Source organism: Phoenix dactylifera, chromosome 14 (assembly GCF_051530095.1).
Source record: "Phoenix dactylifera cultivar Ajwa chromosome 14, Ajwa_hap1_PhDact_Kaust_v1.1, whole genome shotgun sequence".
Classification (NCBI taxonomy): domain Eukaryota; kingdom Viridiplantae; phylum Streptophyta; class Magnoliopsida; order Arecales; family Arecaceae; genus Phoenix; species Phoenix dactylifera.
In genome coordinates, this window is record NC_143203.1 from 25292617 (window position 1) to 25312995 (window position 20379).

The 20379-nt window shown below is 36.9% G+C and overlaps 2 protein-coding genes and 1 pseudogene across 3 annotated transcripts; 2 read left to right on the forward strand and 1 right to left on the reverse strand.

Annotated features, from left to right (window-relative positions):
• The first annotated feature begins 53 nt into the window (after window positions 1-53).
• Window positions 54-1216, forward strand: LOC148700134 (uncharacterized; annotated as a pseudogene). Its single transcript, XR_015973192.1, has 3 exons — window positions 54-225; window positions 751-844; window positions 933-1216. The product of XR_015973192.1 is annotated as an uncharacterized LOC148700134 (transcript).
• A 3026-nt stretch (window positions 1217-4242) lies between these two features.
• On the forward strand, window positions 4243-5659 carry LOC103708873 (BTB/POZ domain-containing protein). The gene is made up of 3 exons (XM_008793972.5): window positions 4243-4542; window positions 4714-4887; window positions 5018-5659. Exons 1-3 carry the CDS (start codon window positions 4366-4368, stop codon window positions 5483-5485), a joined length of 819 nt encoding a protein of 272 aa, XP_008792194.2. The 5' UTR covers window positions 4243-4365; the 3' UTR covers window positions 5486-5659.
• A 6578-nt stretch (window positions 5660-12237) lies between these two features.
• LOC103708872 (transcription factor bHLH61) lies at window positions 12238-14575 on the reverse strand. Its single transcript, XM_008793971.4, has 4 exons — window positions 14390-14575; window positions 13843-13950; window positions 13555-13725; window positions 12238-12525 (listed from the first exon to the last, which is right to left on the reverse strand). The coding sequence occupies exons 1-4, from the start codon at window positions 14528-14530 to the stop codon at window positions 12439-12441; spliced, it is 507 nt and encodes a 168-aa protein (XP_008792193.3). The 5' UTR covers window positions 14531-14575; the 3' UTR covers window positions 12238-12438.
• Window positions 14576-20379: the final 5804 nt, after the last annotated feature.

Below are 20379 nucleotides of genomic sequence, written 5' to 3' on the forward strand. Positions count from 1 at the left end.
GTTCCCAGGTTTGCAACTGAAACCAGGGGGCACCCTCAGCCTTATAAGAAGCACCCCCACCATCCTCTCACAATATATTCCTCAGCTCTCACTCAAAGTCTCCAAGCTTACAGTGATTGCAATTGTTCTTCCACCGTTTGTTGTGCCAGTATAACAGAGAGAACGGTTGGTACAAGATGAGTTCTTTGCAGGCTTGGGTTGCTGAGCACAAGCTCACTAGCGTGGGTAAGTACTCAACCTCTCTCAAAGAAAGAATTATTGAAAAGTTTTTCAGTTCTTTCTAATTTTTCATTGGTTGATTGATTGATTCTTCAAAGTACTGTACATAAATAAATCGATCAAAAAATTGTTCAATAATCAAATTAATAATTTTGTTGCAAAATTTACGAACTAAGCATAACATTTTTGTGACTTATTCACGAGATACTATATACTGAATGCTCGTTAGTGCTGTTTTTTTCTTTTGTTTATTAGTTACTACCCTTTCTCTTCCCAATTTTTTATATAAATAAATTCAGAAAATTATAGTCTATATTTCTATATCTTTATTATGTATTTCAAAGTTTAGCTGTCATTTTTTTTCTAAACTTCTGAAAAATTCATCGGATACATATATTTTTTAAAGAACCTATTGGCATTTGTTCCTGAGCACCGAACTTAATTATGACCATGCTCTCAAATAGTTGCGAGTATTATATATCTACTTCAAAGCATTGTTTTTAATGGGAATTCTCTTACGATTTTCTTCAGGAGCGCTCTGGGCGTCTGCCATTGGAGCCTCACTGGCTTACACTCGCAAGAGGGCTCCGCTTGCTAAGCCCAGCCTTCGGCTTATACACGCGAGGTAACATTTAGCGAGCTACTGTTTGCTAATTAGTTTGATGCCTCTGAGTTTGGGGCTCTAATACAAAGCTTGGTGTGGTGGATTATAGGATGCATGCCCAGGCTCTGACGCTGGCGGTGCTCTCGGGTGCTGCTACACTACTACGACGCCAAGCACGCCATTGATGACGACGAAAAAGTTTCTCCCACCACCCTTGTTTAGATAAGTTCAAGGGCTTATAATATGTCCGTTACTTTGTTAACTGGCAATGGCCATAAGAGTGAGAAGTAATGATGTTGTTGAGGGGGTTAGACTGCTACTCTCGATATCTTGCCCATTTGTACTTGGTATACATGGACTACGTTATGCGATTTTGAGCATACATATGAAAAATTTCAATCTCGTATGATCTTTTCTGTGACAAGTTTCTCCGCCTGGTGTGATCAAACTTAATGCTTTTATCAGGGTGTTGAAAATCTGAGAGTGGAAAAAAAAAAATTCCTTCATTGATGGATGAAGTGATCAGGCGGATACCTTGAGCATCATCAAGCGTAAAATATAGCAGTTTGCCGACTTCTCCATGCGGAAAGCGTGCATAGGGTTCGTGTTCATGTGCATAGAACGGAACGGAGGATGCATTTACCTAAATATCTTCTGTTTGATTAAGCTAATCAACCAAAGTAATCACATGCTATCAATCATCTATTGGACCACCCGTGTTTGTTATACTATGATAATTTGGCTAATAACATCACATTGTTCTTCAAAATGACTGGCTTGTCGCGTAAAGTTCTTTGGCCAATCTAACGTGACAAATCTTATTTTGAGTTGGACTAAGTTGGCAGAGGTTAGGGGTTATACCTTCATATTGGGCTTAAAAGTCTGCCTCTTGCTTTTGGGATTACTTAGCCCATATCCTAAGTAACTTGGATCAATCAATTCCATGGCAAATTGGTCAACCCTTGGCTTAATAAGATTCTTATGTTTTAGGTGAAGATGTAGTCCATAAACATCGAGCGGCGAATAATGCAGTGGACTGAATTATATCTTTTGTCATCTAGGAGAATACTTTGCCTAACTCTGCTCAGTTTTGAGATATTTTTTCCGAAGCCTATGATTGTATATACACTAGATTGATTTGATGTAACTGGTCAAAAAAAATAAAAAAAATGCGCGTGCACAAAGAAGAGGCCTTGTCCTACCATGGTCGCCAGACTCTAGGATATCCAACCATTTGGCCAGACCTAAATTGGTTTGTCCGGGCCTCTCTTCATGTACACAAATGCGACAAATCCAGACTCCAATTAATGGATTAGATCATTGTTAAAACAAATCCTTAACCAAGTCCACTAACATCAAGCATTTTACACTGAATTCTTGGGACCACAATAATAATTACTTTGAACCAACTATTCGAACTCCATAACATTAAAAAATGATCCATTAGACTCAGGTCATCTCAAGATGTATCCTTTCACCTAATGGTTGAGTTCTCTTGACCCAATACTCATTTAGATCGATGTTCAACTCCTAAATTATATGATTTGATAAATTAAAAAAAAAACCATATGATCACTATAAAATTAAGGTGGTTGCTAGGTCGCTATTTGGATCTCTCATTATGGTTATCAAACTCCTTTAGTGGGTTCCATGTATACGTTGTGCTTGGCCCCTTCTACCCAATGATTAAATTCTAGCAACTATTGCTTAGTTGGACCTCGAATAGAAGTAGGTAATCCCCACCACACTGTACCGTAGACCAATGTTCTTCTAGCAACACATTACCATCTCCATTTTGTTTATAGATTATAATTTATACGTGGCGGTTGTGTGAGTGGAAAGTAGCCATTGGGGATGGGCCGGCCTCACACCTTTCTCTTCATCTTTTCGCGTTGGAAAGTCCCTCTCGCCTTTTTGGCTAATCATTCTGCCCACGCCACTGTTTCATTAATCAACTCTTCTGCCTATCGAGGAAGCTGTTCTTCCGCATGGAAGAGTCAGAAGTGTCCTTTTGATTGGACAAAAGAATTGGGCCTCTAGACTATTAGGCCTTCAACAACCTTCTTGACCCACATGTTCTCCTCTTAGGCTGGCTCATGGGCCCCACTTGCAAGGCCCTATGTAGTATAAATCATTTGAAAAGGTATAATCATTATCCGATGAGAGAGAAGAAATTTTTTTTTTGAGCCACTCAATTCGAATCCTTCAAAAAAAAAAAAGAATAAGATAAAAAAATTATGAAAGTATAGCTTAAATCCTCTTTTCTTTTATTAATGATTAAAAAACTAGGATATAAAGCCTTTATTTATGATAGTGAGGTCCGCTCTTACGCAATTTAGGTTGGATTTCTCTTCCTAATTTCAATAGGACTCTTTTTTCTAAAAAGCTAAAATTTTTGAAGAGGTAGATTTCGATTTCTACATCATTATGCTTTCTATTACTTCAACTAATTCTTGTTATATAGAGAGCTAAGCTCGGTCAAAATCTTACTAAAATAGAACTTTCGATTTGACCGATCCATTTCAGGCTCCAAACAATAAAATTTGGGCTCGATCACTAAAGGTGTCACCTCCTAAAGAATATGTCGTCATATTGTAGATCTCGAAAAATTATTCAATTAAAAAAAAATCATCGATAGTCCAACATTGCTTGTAGTGGATAAAGCAGTCAATATCGAATCTGAGGATCCTCTTCGATCAAATCATGTGCAATGCATATGAGCATGAGCTAAAAGATTTGTATTTTCGTGCATCTTGATACATGGACAAGAACTAGTGCTCCATCAAATGATTTGACAAGCAATAGATCCACTCCTCGTTTTAACAGGAGCTCAAACCTAGAACCAAAAAATATGCATTCAAAGTCCTGTTACCACAACTTCACTAGAAGACAAAATTGCCTCCAACTACGTTCAAAACTTAATTCCTCAACCGATAAATACTTGGTAGTTTGGAAGAGTTGGGTTATCTCCAAACAAACACTTCGAGTACAAAAACTGACCATATCATGATACAAACCTTATATAGTTGCATACTGAAAATACAGAGATCCTTCAAATCACTTATGAGATTGTTCAGCTTGTTGAATAGCTTAACATATCTACTTACATACCACTATTTTTTATAAAAGATTTCTATTGCTCTTTTATATTTTTTCTTCTTATAAATTCTTTATAAATAGTTTTTGTAAACTCTCACTTTTCTAATAAAGGCCGGCCTCTTCATAAAAAAAAAAAAGAAAAAAAAAAAAAGAGTATGAAGACTGACCAAAAATTTGACAATAAATTTCCGTTCCCTGTGGGCTGGGCCGATCTAGGCCCACACATCTTCATGGAATTAAATAAAATTGCAAGGTTACCACCGGTATTTCATGTTGCCGTGAATATATTTGAAGGGGAAGCCTTTACATCTACTCAAGCCCCAAAGAAACTCGAAACCAGTCGGTACCCACCAAAAACTAGAGAGCGATGGAAGTAATGGCTCCCCATCGTATATATACCCTCAGATTAGAGATGTTCGATCTCTGGAGAACAGGAGGCAGCAATGGACTGCTGCATCTGTGGTCCCATGGCCAATTATTTCAAGCCTCCGAGGAACTCCATCTGCTCCAGCTGCTATGAGGGAGCCAAAGGAATCATGGCTTTCATCGACGAGCTCGACGGCGATCGAGATGCCGGCTTTCCTACAACTTCCCAGGGCTTGAAACCCAATATATCCAAGGCAAGCTCCTCCTTGTCAATCCTCTGTTAGGCTGCTTATCCCAGGAATTCTTTTCATCTCCTACGTCTTACATAAATTTTATATCTTGTTCTCAGAAGGATATAGTTCTTCTTCTGATTGATCGAACTTCTTGAATGCATAAAAAGAACCTCAAATGTTGATTTTTTACAGGGGCTATTAATTGCTTTCAAGTGGGTGAGGAAGATGAAAGAAAGGGAGGAAGAACTGAATGAGAAGTTGAAATTTCTAGATTGTCTTGTGTTGGCACTGAGGGATGGGATTCACACGGACATTATGGTGAAGCCAGGCACAGGGGCTCCCTTAGCTGCCCATAGAGCTCTGCTGGTGAGTTCTTTTTCCCCCTAGCTTGGGCATTCTCCAGTTCGCCACCCCTAATAATTCTCCTCATAGTCCTATCGATCACCAAGCATGATGCCATGATCTCCTCTCATAGTAATTCCCTTCCGTGATGCAGGCCACGAAGTCTGAAATCTTCAGAACCATGCTGGGCTCGGATGAATGCAAAGCCCCAGCAGAGGACACCATCTCGCTCCCCGAGCTCAGCCATGATGAGCTCAAATGCCTCCTGGAGTTCCTCTACACTGGAAGTCTGCCCCAGGAGAGCACGGACAAGCACTTGTATTCTATGTTAGTAGCAGCAGATAAGTATGACATCCCTTTCCTCAGAAAGGTGTGCGAGCACCAGATACTAGACTCGTTGGACTCATCAAATGCACTCGATATCCTTGAGGTGTCGGATGTCTGTTCTAATAGAATACTGAAGGATCGCGCTATGAACTCCATTGTCGAGCATGCGGAGGACGTGGTGTTCTCCACAAGATACGATGAATTTGCTCTAAAGAATGCTCATCTGTGCGTGGAGATCACAAGGGCATTGCTGAGGGAGATGAAGGATAAAAAAGATCATGAGATGTCTGGTTGAGTTGGAGAAATTTTTGGCTTCAAGGCTACTTGATGTTGAAAGGGACATAGAAGATCAAATAAGGGGAGAATGTAGACTCGAAGCTTAATAGCAACAGAGAAATGAGTGATGAATTCTCACCTAATTACATGAAGAAATCGTGTATTGAAATTAATAGACATTATTATTACAGTAGTTCTTTTTATTTTAACAAAAAACGCAAAACCATAGATGCGATTTACATCATAGTAGGAGATTTTCATCGCCGGTTAATACTTTAGAGTACTATTACAGTCCATTTCTATAGTCCTTACGTTTCCAAACCTGAAATTTCTAAGTCATCCACAGGCACTTGCAGAGAAAAACTCCTGGTTTATAACCATCAACATGCCGTTACTCAGTTTATAACCATCAATATGTCCACAAAAATTATGCTGTTTGATCCTTTGTGCCATGATTTCTTCTGTGGCCCTGCATTAATGGCTAATGGAGCCATGCTGTAGATGTGTGAAAAACATTATGAAACGTATTTAGCTGCATTTGAAAGTGAACTAAGGGCGTCATTTAACATAGTTATTCCACCCTACTCCAGCCAAAAATTCATTGGAGCACTTAGGAATAAACCATTTTTAGAAGAGTAAAATGGATATTTTAAAAAGTTGGTATATAACATTTTTGTTTTTCAAATATATTTGCCTCACTTAATTTAGGAATAAGTTACTCCACCATGTAGGGTGAAGTAATTTATTTTAAAGTAAAAAGAAGTGGGAAGAAATTAACCTATTTGTGCTAGATTAATTTATTTCACTTCCAAACGTAGCATTAGAGTTTCTTGTAATATGTTAGAACTTAAAAAAATAATAAATAAAAAAAGAAATAAAGATATTTTCCATCAATATTGCCGTGTGCATATTTTTCTTTTTAAAGAGAAAGGGTGGTAGACCTATCCGTCATAAAGTACTTGGAAATGCACCATGCAAGGCTAAATATATATAGTTGCAAGGCAGAGCAATGCGATCATCCTATGTTGCCATGTATAGATCCAATGCATAAATGCAAGCTCGTGAAATTTTAATATACATATATTGCAAAATATGCATAACGTTCTTCCCTTAGGAAACGGGAGCAGGTGCTGCATGCAAAAATCATCATTGATTGTTAGCATAATTTCAGGGACCATATAACAACCCGTATCAGCCCATAATATTTTTCTTCATTAGTGTGACCCTGTATCGGTTGGCATTATTTTTTTTGTTAGCATGATATTGTTAGAATAATTTTAGGAATCACATAACAACTTATATCAACAAGTAATATTATTCTTTATTAGCATGATCCAATATCGGCCTTTATTATTTTTCTTGTATGAAGTCTGTACACGAGTGTATGTATATAACTTCTAAGATGTGCCGAATATGATGGAACTAGCAAATAATATCACTTTTTTCTCTCTTTTTTTTTATTCTTTTATAAATAATTTAACATGGTATCGGAGCCACCGATCATCTAACCTGCCGCCACCATCTTTTTCACCTTTGTTATAACCGTCATTGTCATATCTAGAAACTTTGAAGACCTCCATTGTCGATCTATCGATTTTTATTTCCGGGTGAATCAATACTCGAAGATCCTATGTTTTTGGTGGATCTGCAAATCTTCTATTTCGCCGCAGATCCTCTTATTTTCTAGTAAATCAACATTCGAAGATCTCATTAGTAGATCTACATATTCTGATAGATTAATATCTGAAGATCTTTTATTTTCTAATAGATCCGCAGCTCCTCTCCACCATTTTTTTTCTCAAATTTAGATCTTCGATCGTCTCTCTTCATCATTGCATGTCCTTTCTCTCTATCTCCGATTTCATTTGCTTCCTCTGGCTCCTTCACCATCCAATTTGAGGCCTCTTACTCCTCTTCTATGGTGCCTCCATCTGTAAAAATCGTCGATCTTTGGTTGCCTTCTATCTGATCGTCGGTCCTCACTGCAACTATCATCTTCTATGCATCATCTCACTACCAAGTCATCTAAAGTAGCCACAATAAACGATACAATACTCTACCACATCAGTATAGACAAGACATATCATCTAGCCACATCATCATGGACCGGTCATGACATTCTGCCACATCATCGTCTGTTCATCCGCAAAGCTTGCCACATCAGTTGTTTTGCTATATCACCACAATGTAAGAACCATGTTGGCCACTAATCAGATATAATAGTCCATGTCATTGAATATATATATCAATTAGTCACATTAGTTTGCCATGTTATTAGACAAGTTAATTAGCTGTATTGGCAGCTATATTAGTCTGTCATGTTAACTAGACCCATTGACAGACACACCAGTATGCTATGTCAGTTAACTATGTCAGTGGATACATTAATCTACTGCATCAGTTAGTTTTACCTGTATTATAAAATACATCAGTTTGTTGCGTTAGCTCCTTAATATGTTGCATCAGTCTCAAGCTGCTATGTCGACTTCTGTTATGCCATATCAAATTCTATATTGTCACATCAGCTTGGTACATCAATCTGCTATATCGGCTTCTGAATTGTTATGTCAACTCCTAATCTTCTACATCAGCTTTTAAGCTGCTATAACAGCTCGTGTTCTGCTACATTAGGCTCTGTGCTACCTCGTCAGCTCTTAATATACCACCATGTCAGCCTCTAAACTGCTATGTCAGGTCCTAGTCTATCACATCAACTTCTGAGCTGCTGCTTCAGCTCTTGACCTATAGTGCCATCTTAAATTAAGGGGGGATGTTTGCATAATTTTGGAGATAATGTAACAACCTAGATCCTACATCGATCGATATTATTTTTTTTTATTAACATGATCTTTTTAGAATGATTTTAGGGATCATATAACAACTTGTATTAGCGAGTAATATTTCTCTTTGTTAACATGATTCTATATCAATCTATATTATTTTGCTTGTAGGAAGACTATATATGAGTATATATAACTTCTGAGATATACCGAATATGATAGAACAGAAAAATAAAAAAAAATCATTTTTATATTTTATTTTTTTTGCAAATATTTTAATATTGACTAAAAAAAAAAAGAAGAAGAAACGGTATCAAATGCAAACCACAAGTACCGGTTTTCCGCTCCTTTTCTTGGCTGCCTTCGTATTAGTTTTGAGGAACTGGTAAACTGCTGGCCGGTAAACTGCTGGTTTCTCAATATCGTAGTGCTTCTCTTGGTTAAAATTTGGAGATGCTGCAAAGAACCTATTTACAACTAATTTAACAAGAGCTCATGAAAGCATTGGAGCAAATATAATCTGTTGTTCTTTTCAAAGGAAATTATTGTCATTTTTAAAATAAAAGGAACTAACATATCCTATTTCATAGCTTTCTGGCTCTTAAGAAATTGACTCTATCCTTTCTTAATTTTCAAAGGATAATATTACAAAAGTTGTTGCACAAGGAGCATAATACTTCTATCTAAGTATTTCATTTTTCACCATATGTATACATAGTGAAGTGAAGACTTGCGTATGCACAGTTACTTTGATAGGAAAGGGTTATATATCAATCTTCTCCATGGAACTGGAAACGAACTTGAGCGTAGTCAAGTGTTTCTCTTGGTTTCTTGTTTCTTCCATCTGTTTCCTTCACCCACATCTCTGTGTACCAAAAAAGAAAAAGAAAAAAAAACACACACGTCTCTTGCATCTCTTTCTGGAAGCTGGATTAAATTTGCTTCTCTATTAAGGAAACACTAATTTGTAAGGAATTGAATAGTTTCTAACTTATTATTTTTTTTGGGTAAACTGGCGTCTCGCTACACATTGATGTGGGTACGCCACGAGCAATCAGAATATAAAATACAATCAAGGCCCTGCGGAATAGGGCCAGTGCCATTCCATAAAAAAGCTCCGGAGTGATGAGCTGCGGAGGAGGCAACCCAATCCGCCGCACTGTTCGCCTTCCGAAAAATATGTGCGAAAGAGTCGAGACTATCCAGAAGATAGCATCCATCCCGAACTATTGAGTGTAGATCTGGCCTGGCACGTCCACCCCTAATAGTTTCTAATTTATAGAAAGATTAAGTAGGGTTAAAAGTTATGTTATGAATTCGGTGCATTTAATTTCAATCAATAAAATATCCTCTTGCCACCGTTATGTTATCAGGAATCAGGCACAAAATTGTGAGCCTTTCACATATCAGGCACTGATCTTGATACATAATTAACGGTCAATCCAGCAAGTTAAGGATTGCCGGCTCTTAATGGTGTCAGTGATGGCCGTTAACTAGAGGGAGAGTCTGGGTTTTGTATGATCAAAGGACGCATCGGGAGAGTCTCAAATGGGCCATGGTAGGAACCACACGGGCCCACGATCCACACCACTTTGGGCCAGAGATCAAAAGGGCCCACAGCAGAAAAGAGCTCTTAGCGAGCTCTGTTCTGTCCCTTGTTCTTTTATGGAACGGGCCTAGATGCCCTGGTTTGTTCCCGTGCCATTTGCGCCTCTTCCTTTCCGTTTTCTTTTATTTCTCTATTTTTTATGTTTGTCTTCTTGTTTGTTGCTCTTTATATCTATTTCATCTTTAACGAAATGCGTCGTGGTATCCCCACCATTGTGCTTAGAAAAAAAAAAAAAATCTGCCGTTGGAAGATTCAATGAGAATTAAATTATTCAACTCTGATATGCTTGCGTATGTGTAGTCCATGATGATCTTCCACGTCCGCGCACCTCACAATATGTGAAGTGATTGCAAGATAATTATGTTTCATTGATGCAAAACATGGTTTTCCAGCCAAAGGCTTGGAAGCATGCATCCAAGCCATTTCTAACATTAGCCATCTAAATTTTAGTGAATAATATCACCGCTCAGCGTGATGACCTACATGCCCTGTTGCATTAGCTCGTAATTGCATTGTAGGATCACTAAATTGTCCCGAACCCAACGCACATAAATGTTTATGTATACATGCGTAAACATGAATCAGTGAATGCATATTTGCATATATAATCGTCCTGTAACAAGTCAGATTTACGAATATATTCATCTTACATAAGAGATTTGTAAGAAGCCAGATCTTTCCAGTTTTATAACTAAAACTAGCAGTAAAGCCGTGTTTTGATGGCGGACTTGCACTGCCAAACACTCATCTTTGGGTGGAACAGGGATATCCTCTGAGACAAGATAAAACTATGTCTGATGGTATAACTCTACTTGGTGGATTCCGGTCGAATTGTTATAACGTGGAATAAGGTGAGAACTTATGCTGACCCTCCTTGTTTGCTTGACTGCCCTATCCCCCACTTTTCCAATCTTCGACACCTCCATCACTGTCTTCCAGCCACCAGGTGTTGCTCGCACAGCCATGCCGGCCGAACTCAGCCACATCTGGTTCATGGCACTTCCCATCTAACGCTCTTCGAACTTTCTTTCTCCATCGGCGTGGTTTCTCCTCCCCTCCTTGGCAGTTGTTCACAGCCCTTGCCAAGGTCTCTTGATCAGCAACAAGGGGCATCATGGATGAGGAGGGCATCATGGATGAGAAAGTCATCTATTTGATCTTCGATCACCTCATCGTAGAGGTATGGGTGCTATATTACTCCTTTTCTTCTTCGGTGTGGGGTTTATCTCGGTGTTTGAGATGAGTAATATGCATTTGCTAGACTCCTGAAATACATTTATTGACAATCCAATTCATATGTTTTGAATATTTGATACATATTTATATAAACTATCACCCATGCTGTACTCAGATGCAAAGATAAAAATTTAGGAACTCCTGATGATTTGGAAGTATTACTAGACTCGATGTGGACCACTTTGGCTACTATGGATAAAGCTGCATAGGGTTCAGGAGCGAAATTCGCTATATTGGAAAGTCGAATTGCGTGCTAGACTTCTGAAGGGGTATGTTTGACCATATGGTGCCCAATTGAGTTTTTTTTTTTTTGTGGCAAATCAAATAACTTTTCAAGCTTTATAATGCCATGCCACCTTCTAAAGAATGTAGCGCGTTTAGCGATCAGACCCAAATTCCATCGTCGAGCTCCAAAATGAGCCGGTTAAATCAAAAATTTCTTTTTCGAAAAATATTTGTACCAAGTTTCTTCCAATTTGGGAATAATTAGGTGGAGTTACTGAAGGCAGGGTTAATATAAAATTTGGAATCTACGTTTTCTCATATTTATTTCTACTAATCATGTTTATTTTGGAAAACTAAGTTCGGTTTAAACTGGAAGAGGAATTTGACAAAAATTGTGCAAGGATGAACTTCGTTATTATAAATAAAAACTATGCATTTTAGGTTATGATCATCAATGAAAAAAAAGAAAAACTTCCTATATCTTTTTTAGAGATTCAAGTTGAACAGGTTGAAAAAGAATTCATCCTTTTTTCCAATCAAGTCAAGTAAATATTAATCATTCTTCAAAAAAAAAAAAAAACTGATTTTTTGTTGCAGAATTGACAATCTAGTGAATCTTTTATGCAAAACTCATATTATGCAAATTGGTTGTTGGAGGAGAAAAAGACCTCGACTAAATAACCGGAAGGGCTTCAGGACTGATGTTCCATAATGAACAATTCCTACCATTCTGATTATATGTGGCTCTTGATAAATTAGTACAAGAAGAACCATCTTGCATGATCAAACCACTTTATAGACATCAGGCTTTGTTTTCCTGCCTTAGTTTTTCTTTTATTTTGGAGGGGGTTCATATATCCAAATTTACTAACAGCATTGATCACTTTCCATGCTTCCATAATACTCAAGTCAAACCAAGGATTCCAAGCACAAAACTGTTCAACTTTTAAGATTTATTTTATGTAGTGCAACATTTAGCCATATTCTTTACACTTGCTTGACCAAAGAGTGAAGAACCTAACTTCATTGAACAGATTTTTCAAACACACAACTAGAAGAAGAGAATCCAAACCAAAAGCAAGCTTGCGCTTGGGACAAAAGGCCAGATGTCTTCTGCTATCATTACTTCTCTTCACTTTCTGTGCATTTCTTAATGGCTTGCAGCACTGCTTGCCTCACCACCTGAGCATCCATGCTCTCAGCTTGTTGCTGCAAAAATTCTCAAACTGAATTTTTCCACAGACACAGAAGGGAATTACTTTTACATGCATCTTTATGCAAAAGCATCGATTGAAACCCAAGCGCATGCATATAGCTCTGACCTTAATTACATGACTTTATCCAATAAATCCAATACTAGTAATGTACTATATATCTACACCCCAGTTCTTGTCAGGTGGCATGTACTTGAATCGATATCTAAGGGTATGCATGTTCATGTTCATCAGGCATTTTCAAAAAATGTCGACAAGTCCATTTTTATGTATTAGTAGTATATAGATGCATGCTTGTATGGTTCTAGCCTTCTAGTTCTATGCCTCTAGTACGCATGGCAACAGTCCATGCATGTACATCATATTTAATTGGATATGTCTGTGTGAACATGCAGAACTTGTTGCATTTGTGCTCCATTATTTTTGTATGCATTGGACTCGTGATGATGATCACCCTTTTAGGTGAAGGTCGTATCATAATATGTGTAGGGGAAAAAAAATCTAGAATGGTGTCACCAAGGAGGTGGCTACCAATAATTAACAGGCCCTACCTACACTGGAGTAACGCATACTGACATAGATCTAGACAGACACACAGTACCACAACGGAATAGTATTCCTCCATGCATACTAATTGCATGTAGACTATATAGAAAGCTACCTTAAGTTGTCTTAACTATGTAGAATGTTTTGGGGGCAAAAAATGATCTAGAATGGATCGATGCTGTTGGGAAACTACTAATATTCTTTGAGACATGAATACATGCCTAAAGGACACATGACCCAGGCAGCAAGACCAAAAATATAGTGCGACATGCATAGCTATCAATTTAAGCATGTGATAAGCTTTTTTTGTTTTCTAAATTATCTAAATGTTCGATGCAGATTAACCCACTAGAGCATGATCTTTAAAAAAAAGAGAGACTTGTTTCATGAATATATGTTTGTGTTTTTCTGTTTCATATGTCTGTGTTTTATTAAAGAGGCCTACTGAATGAGTTTCTTTTTTTTTTTTGGTTCTTACTTCTCCTCCAACTGCTTCTAGGCGAAATGTATCAGCGCAAGAAACATCAGCATCCAGCACATCAAGACCCAGCTCCTCAAAGGCCTCCAGAATAGAGACCAACAAGCCCGGGGAGCTCTTCTCTAAGAATACGTTGATGAGGAAACCTTTTTCTATGGTTTCAACTGTAACCTGCAAGTAAGATGTAGAGATTAAGCTAGGTTGAAGGATAAGAAGATCTAATGAGTGTTAAACCCATAAAGCAAGCCAGTAAGATGAAGTAATGTCGGCAATGGCATCGAAATGTACCATGGGCAAGGGGTTATCTTCTGCAACATCCCGTGAACATGCACCAACCTTTTCCTTCAACTCTTGAATATATTTGGAAGCATCTACTATAATAGAAGTTTTGCTAAGCTGTGAAATGGAAGAAAAAGAAGAAGAAAGAACTGGCGATTAAAAGGACATAATTTTTTAACCTTAAGCATCATTTTTTTTTGATAAATTAATGATATCCTTTGTGATTGGCTATTATACTGGCCTAGAAAGAGAATTAACTATGCGACAGTGGCAGGACCTAAATTGATAAATAAATAATCGGATGCTTAACGAGGCAGTGGAGAAGAGAGAAGCATTAGGATTAGTTTTCTGGCAAAGAATATTTCCAGAGGAGAATGGAATTTTAATACAGTAGAAGGTATTACAAAATGTGTCAGAAACATGCAATTAAGGAATAAAATGTAGATACCCACTTGATAACTAAAACTACAGAACCAAAACCTAGTAATTAGAATAAAAGAAGAGAAAGAATGAATCCAGTAAAGATCGAATAGTTTCAGAAATTTAAGTAGATTACTGCATGGGATTTAGTAACAGAACGAAGGAGCTGCAGCTTCTCATGCAGAGCAGCTTTCTTCTGCTCCCTGGAGGCCATCTCGCTCTCTCTCAATCTCTTTCTCTCTCTCTCGCTACTGCTTAGACGGCGGAGGTCTCCCATCTATATGCATGATTGCCACCCACGGTATCAGTTGCCTGAGTTTTCCAGGACACAATGTCTTCGTGAAATATTAATAATATAGTGTACGGAATTACCCAGTTACCCTTGGCTCTACGTGGCAAGCTCACGGAAATGCCTCCTATTATAATCGCTTTAAATTTTTTGTAGTGGATCACTGAATATAATAATGGATATGGCTCACAGCTGCCATGCATCCTAAATAAAAGCCAAGACATGCATTATCCAAAAATAGATTTTTATTTAGTTTTTAAAAAATAGTGTAGAAGTGATCATGATTAGACCCTGCCACTACAAGAACTTGCAATTCGTGAGAGGAAAATATTGGTGACTAGAGATCATATGGTAAGAGGCATTAGATAACATTTCACAAACTTATATATTATGATTTTTTTTTCTAAAAGGAAGATTGAGAAGACCCAAATAAATTAAGGAGAACTTAACATTTGATTCTTTTTGTTGATTGGCATTTTGCAGCTGGTTCTTCGACTATTAATATTTAATTTTTAACCATGCGCACACATATACGAAATTTGCACATATTTATACTAATCTTATACATAATTATATCATCCCTATACACACTATATCTGTGCACCCATAGTTAATTGTTATTGTATGTAGAGTCAACTATAGGTGTATATGGAACCACAGACTAAAAATTGGAAAGCCTAGGAATTACAGGGTCGGAATTAAACTTTCGATCAATACGGGATTAACCATCAAATGATGATCAATCACACAAGGCATCAATTACCTCTTACATTTTATCCATCCTTCTCTTTTTCAGAGTTCAAGAGAGGCTAATCCCTACATACTAACCTACAACCATTCCACACGACCTAGACGAGAGTTTAAGCCCCCAGATAGACTAAGTTAACAAATTGCAGAACCGCGACTTTATTAATTGAGAGTTTAAGCTCTATCTTCTTGTCCAAGTGACATGGGATGATCCTCTTTGGCCATGTGCTTGGTGATAAATTCATTGAAATGTACTCTCTCTTTTCTTTTTTTTTTTGGAAGAGTTGTGCCATACAGATATAATTCCACTTTCAATTGGTACATTCTTTTTATTTCTTAAATTAGTAGCTAGTAGTTGATAGCAATGCTTGCATTAATATATTATGACTATAGGACTTTGACATGAAATTTTGGCTTTTAGAAAAAGTAGCGTTTCTTCTAATGCTAGCCGCAGCCATTGTTTTCTCTATGCCAATTAGGCATTAAAAGGACATTTTTCTTCACTCCTGTAGCATGTCAAATGGTTTTTATTACCCAAGAGCCCTCACCTCCAAGCTTCCTCAAGATCAATTTCAATAAATTTGTATTGGATGGCAGCAAGAGGGGTGGAGTAGGCTTTATATTTAGAGGCTTTGGCACTAGATTGGTGACTGCTGGAGAAAGCCCGATTTTCGATATCTCGGTCCCTGGGGCAAAGTTAAGGACAACCTAGGCTGGCTTCAGTCATACTCGGCATGTGTTGAGAGCCAACATCATCCTGCTAGAAGATGACTCGACCACTATGGTCGGTTGGACCCAAGGGCTCCCTAGGGAGGTAGGGTGTCACCCTTGCTTCAGGACATTTCGGATATGGTCGGTGGAGGCATCACCTTTAAGGTGAGATATATCTACAGGAAGACGAATAGAGCCACCAATTGAGTTACTTTTTTTATGGCAGATTACTCCGGTGGGATCCTTTAGACTGGTGAGGTGATGTTGCTTCGCATTCTTCGAGATTTGATGTTTTCTGATTTTTCTAAATGTATTCATATCAGAATTGTGTGAATCGTTACCTTTTTTTCATCACCTTTCTTACCTAAGTGCAATGGAAAAATAATAGTACACTCCAAATTTGTGCTTTCTGGCGCTAGCTCATGCAGCTTAGCTTGATGAAATTATAAGACGGCACATGCTAATCCATATTAATTAATCACACCAAACATTCTCCTGCTCTAGATACCAACAAAAGAGCCCACGGAAAAAGAAAGCCACTACCTTCATAGGGCCCCGTACTCCAATTTGAGTGCTCGCCTCTTGAAACATTTGCATCGTCAAAAAGGGTCCGATCAGAAGCAACTTGCCCCTACTCAATATATAAAACTCCACGGCTCCAGTAAGTTAATTAGTATCTACCACCACTTGGAATGACAACAGCTGCAATAATTGCAGTGGTAATAACAACCCATGTACTATTTTATTAGCGCGTCACATGTGGGTTTTTTTTTTGGTCTCATTAACAAATGCGCCAAAAGTACTTGTCAGGCGAAATTCCCTTTATCTTACGTGACGTTCCACTCATCTTTGGTGACGACTAGCCATAAGATATCGCCAAAGACATCTGTTAGAAGATTAATGCTCTCTTTATTTGATGTAATAATCCACTTGATTAGCTAAAGATATCTGTCCAAAAATCCTCGGCAACAGCCATGTGGATCCAACCCCCAAAAAATAGTTAAAATATAATTATGGGACTAGATGAAAATAAATCATCCTGATGCTATTCATAACAATGCAGAATCTTATCCAAAAAAAAATTAGGCAGAAAATATTATTGAAGTACTTTTTTTGAAAATATCTTTCAAGCATAGCCAATGTTGGATTAGATGCACACCCGCTGAGAGAGTCCATGCGAGTGTGTATTTAGTTTCATATTAATTATGCACTGAAAAAAATTTAGGTAAAGTTCTAAGTCATTATATTTAAAGGAATATGTCAATACTTGATTGAAGATCAAACTATTGTTTAGGGATTAAACTCTTAAGTTTTTAATCATATTTATTTTGAAAATAATGGAGAGAGAGTCAGCCTTTTTTTAAGGCTTAAATTTGGAGGCTTAGAGTGCAACTCGCTAATAGATTAGCTGTTGACATGAGAAATTATTCAAGATCATTGGCGGCAATTTAGAAACAAAATGAATAATCAATAAATGAAAGATATTACTGTTTGCAAATATTGAAGCCCTTACAGGTTGTAAATGATGAAAGGAGCGCGATGCAAAATATTCATAGAGTTTATTGCTCAATGCTCCTGTTTTTTTTTAACCGTATGGAAGAAAGGGTGGCAACTATCGTATATCTTCTACTCACCAATTGTAAGGAGAAAAAAAAATTACTAATGGGCAGAAGAAAAAGAAGTGATAGCAATAAGCGACTATTTTAAAATATTTTTAGGTTTAAAGATATATTTAAAACAGAACCAATTTAAATCAATTTCTTAAATCTAAAACAGAATCAACTATTTTATTAGATTGATGACCGGTAGATTGGACTAAATGAATTGTGATAAGTTTAAATATAAAAGTTTTATTTTATATAGAGTTTATGTTCACTCAGTTAGATCAGACTAAGCTAAATTTAAATATAATAATTATATTTTATATATATATAAATTAAAAAAAAATAAAATATATATGTAGATGTATATATATGGGCCGGGCTGGATTAGTTTGAAATAAATGCCTAAAAATTAAAATCAAAATAGAAGTTCAAGAATTTTTCCACCGACACAAAGTTGAATAAGATTTTTTATTATTATTATTTTTACGCACGCTTCCAGTTGGGCTCGAGGGGATGTTTGCGTGGACGCGCGCCCGTGTGCGCGTGCGCGCGTGTGAGAGAGAGAGAAGGGATGATGGTGGGGTAAGCGGGAGAGCGACGTGGATTCGCTGCGGCTCGTGATCGGGGCGCCATCGAAAGCGTCAAGGAGAGAACTATGGCAATATGTGCGTGTGGTTTACGCAAACGCGTGTGAGTTGTAAATGCCTCCAAAGATCCCTCACGGGCATCTTCATATGTTAGTCACCGTGGAAGAATGACTTGACTTGGTGGACAACCAGATTAAGGAAAAATAATGAAAAATCTAGATAGCAATTCAACAAAATTACAAAAACCAGAAGGAATCAATCATCCAAAAAACAAGAAAACACAAATACAAACTTCAAAATTTGGCATGTCTTACACACTTCATTGTCGACACAACATCACTTATTATTGCTCCAGAAAAAGCAATAGAAAAATCACATTCTCCCATCAAACCTCAGAAAATAACAAAAAATCTTATATATAGAGAGAGAGTAACAATTTTATGGATATATATGGATATCGGGACCTTTTGAGAGTTAGCCAGTAAGAATATCAACAAATCCTTGGATGGATTTCTGCAAAAAAAAAAGATATTATAAATATGGGTAATATTGTAGACAAATTTGTGCTTCCATGGTTGCATAATGCAATATTTAAATAGTTTACGAGACCTATATTACAAGTAATGTCAAAATAACCAATTTATTTCATTTCATGGTGTAACTAAATAGCCAAAATTTGTAACCACGAACTCCGATATGAAAAAAAAACTATAATTATATGAACTGTGATTTCCTAGATTACTATTCTAACTATCTAGATTTAGGATTTTTGTTATGCCCATCCATAAGCTATATTTTTTTAAAATTATTATCTATATATATATACCTATCAAAAGTAAAAGTATGTTTCTTTGCAGTACGAACTAAATGTGGACTTTTCTAAAGATATTAATGCACAAGGGTGATAGTGTCATTGTACATTTAAAGCAGCTACTTATAAATGCCCTGATTCAAAAATCTAACGGAAGAGATATCATTGCAAATAATAATTTTCAGACAACAAAAATGTAATTATTTATTTGCAAAAGTATATATGGGAAATTATTAATTAATTTATATACGACGATCATTCATAAATATTACAATTTATTAAAATGGATTCAAACTATACCCTTTTTTTTGTTACCAGATACATACAGTAGAAACAAGAACCGAGTATGCAAACAGCACCCATCTTTCTATCATGGCCATGGAACCAATAAGTATGCAAGGATAACTCTCCATCCAAACGCCAATTGGGAAAAGGCATTCCCACTTTCTGTAAGCATTTGCACAAGGAAGCGCTTTCACTCTAAAACTTGAAAGGGTGGCATTTCCATGACTTCTAATGAAGGAAATAATGAGCAAAAAAAATAAAAATTGGAAAAGGCTCGCATTAAGAACATGTAAGAACTACAGGTATTATTACGAGGCTAGCCAGCTCTCAGTCTATTTTACAAGAATCTAAAAAGTTTTGACCTCTTGGAATCCAAAGTTATTTCTACAAATTAGCAGTCCTCCGTGCTTTCTACAAAAGAAGAGACGTTATTTACTTTGAACCCGATCTTTCCTCCATCAAGACATATTGATAATGGCGAAGTGCTGCATAGGCTGCCCTATGCTTAGGCGCAGCTAGCAATCACACAAAAGGACATGATATGGATAAGAGGAATGGTATGTTGGCCCGATTCAAGTTTCATGTAGTGAATGATTGAAAGAAAAGTAAAAGAGGGGACATTTCTTTAAATTTTCATTTTGTACTTGAGAATAAAGTGGAAGCATTATTTAGTAAGCTTATCTTGAACGAATATTTGAAAGAAAATATCACATAGATATTCCACTCACAACCTCTTCCTATGAGGATGAGTTTGCTATGGTTTCTTTTTTTTTTGTGTGTGTGGCCATCATATGTGCAAGAAAATATAAAATATATAAATAAATTTACCTCATTTATCAACTTAAGTTTTTGGGACAAGTGTGATTTTAATATGGTATCAGAATAGAGGTTTTGAGTTCGAACTCTGTCACCACACTTTTAAACTTTTAGGACAAGCTTCTAACAACCATACAATATCACATTAACATGTAAAATCCTTGCACATAAGAGGTGAGTGATCAATATGGTAAATCGAACATCCTAATTGAAGCTACACATGCAACTCCCCGTAACCTTTTTTTTTTTTTTTCCTCCTAAGATCCATGCATGTGT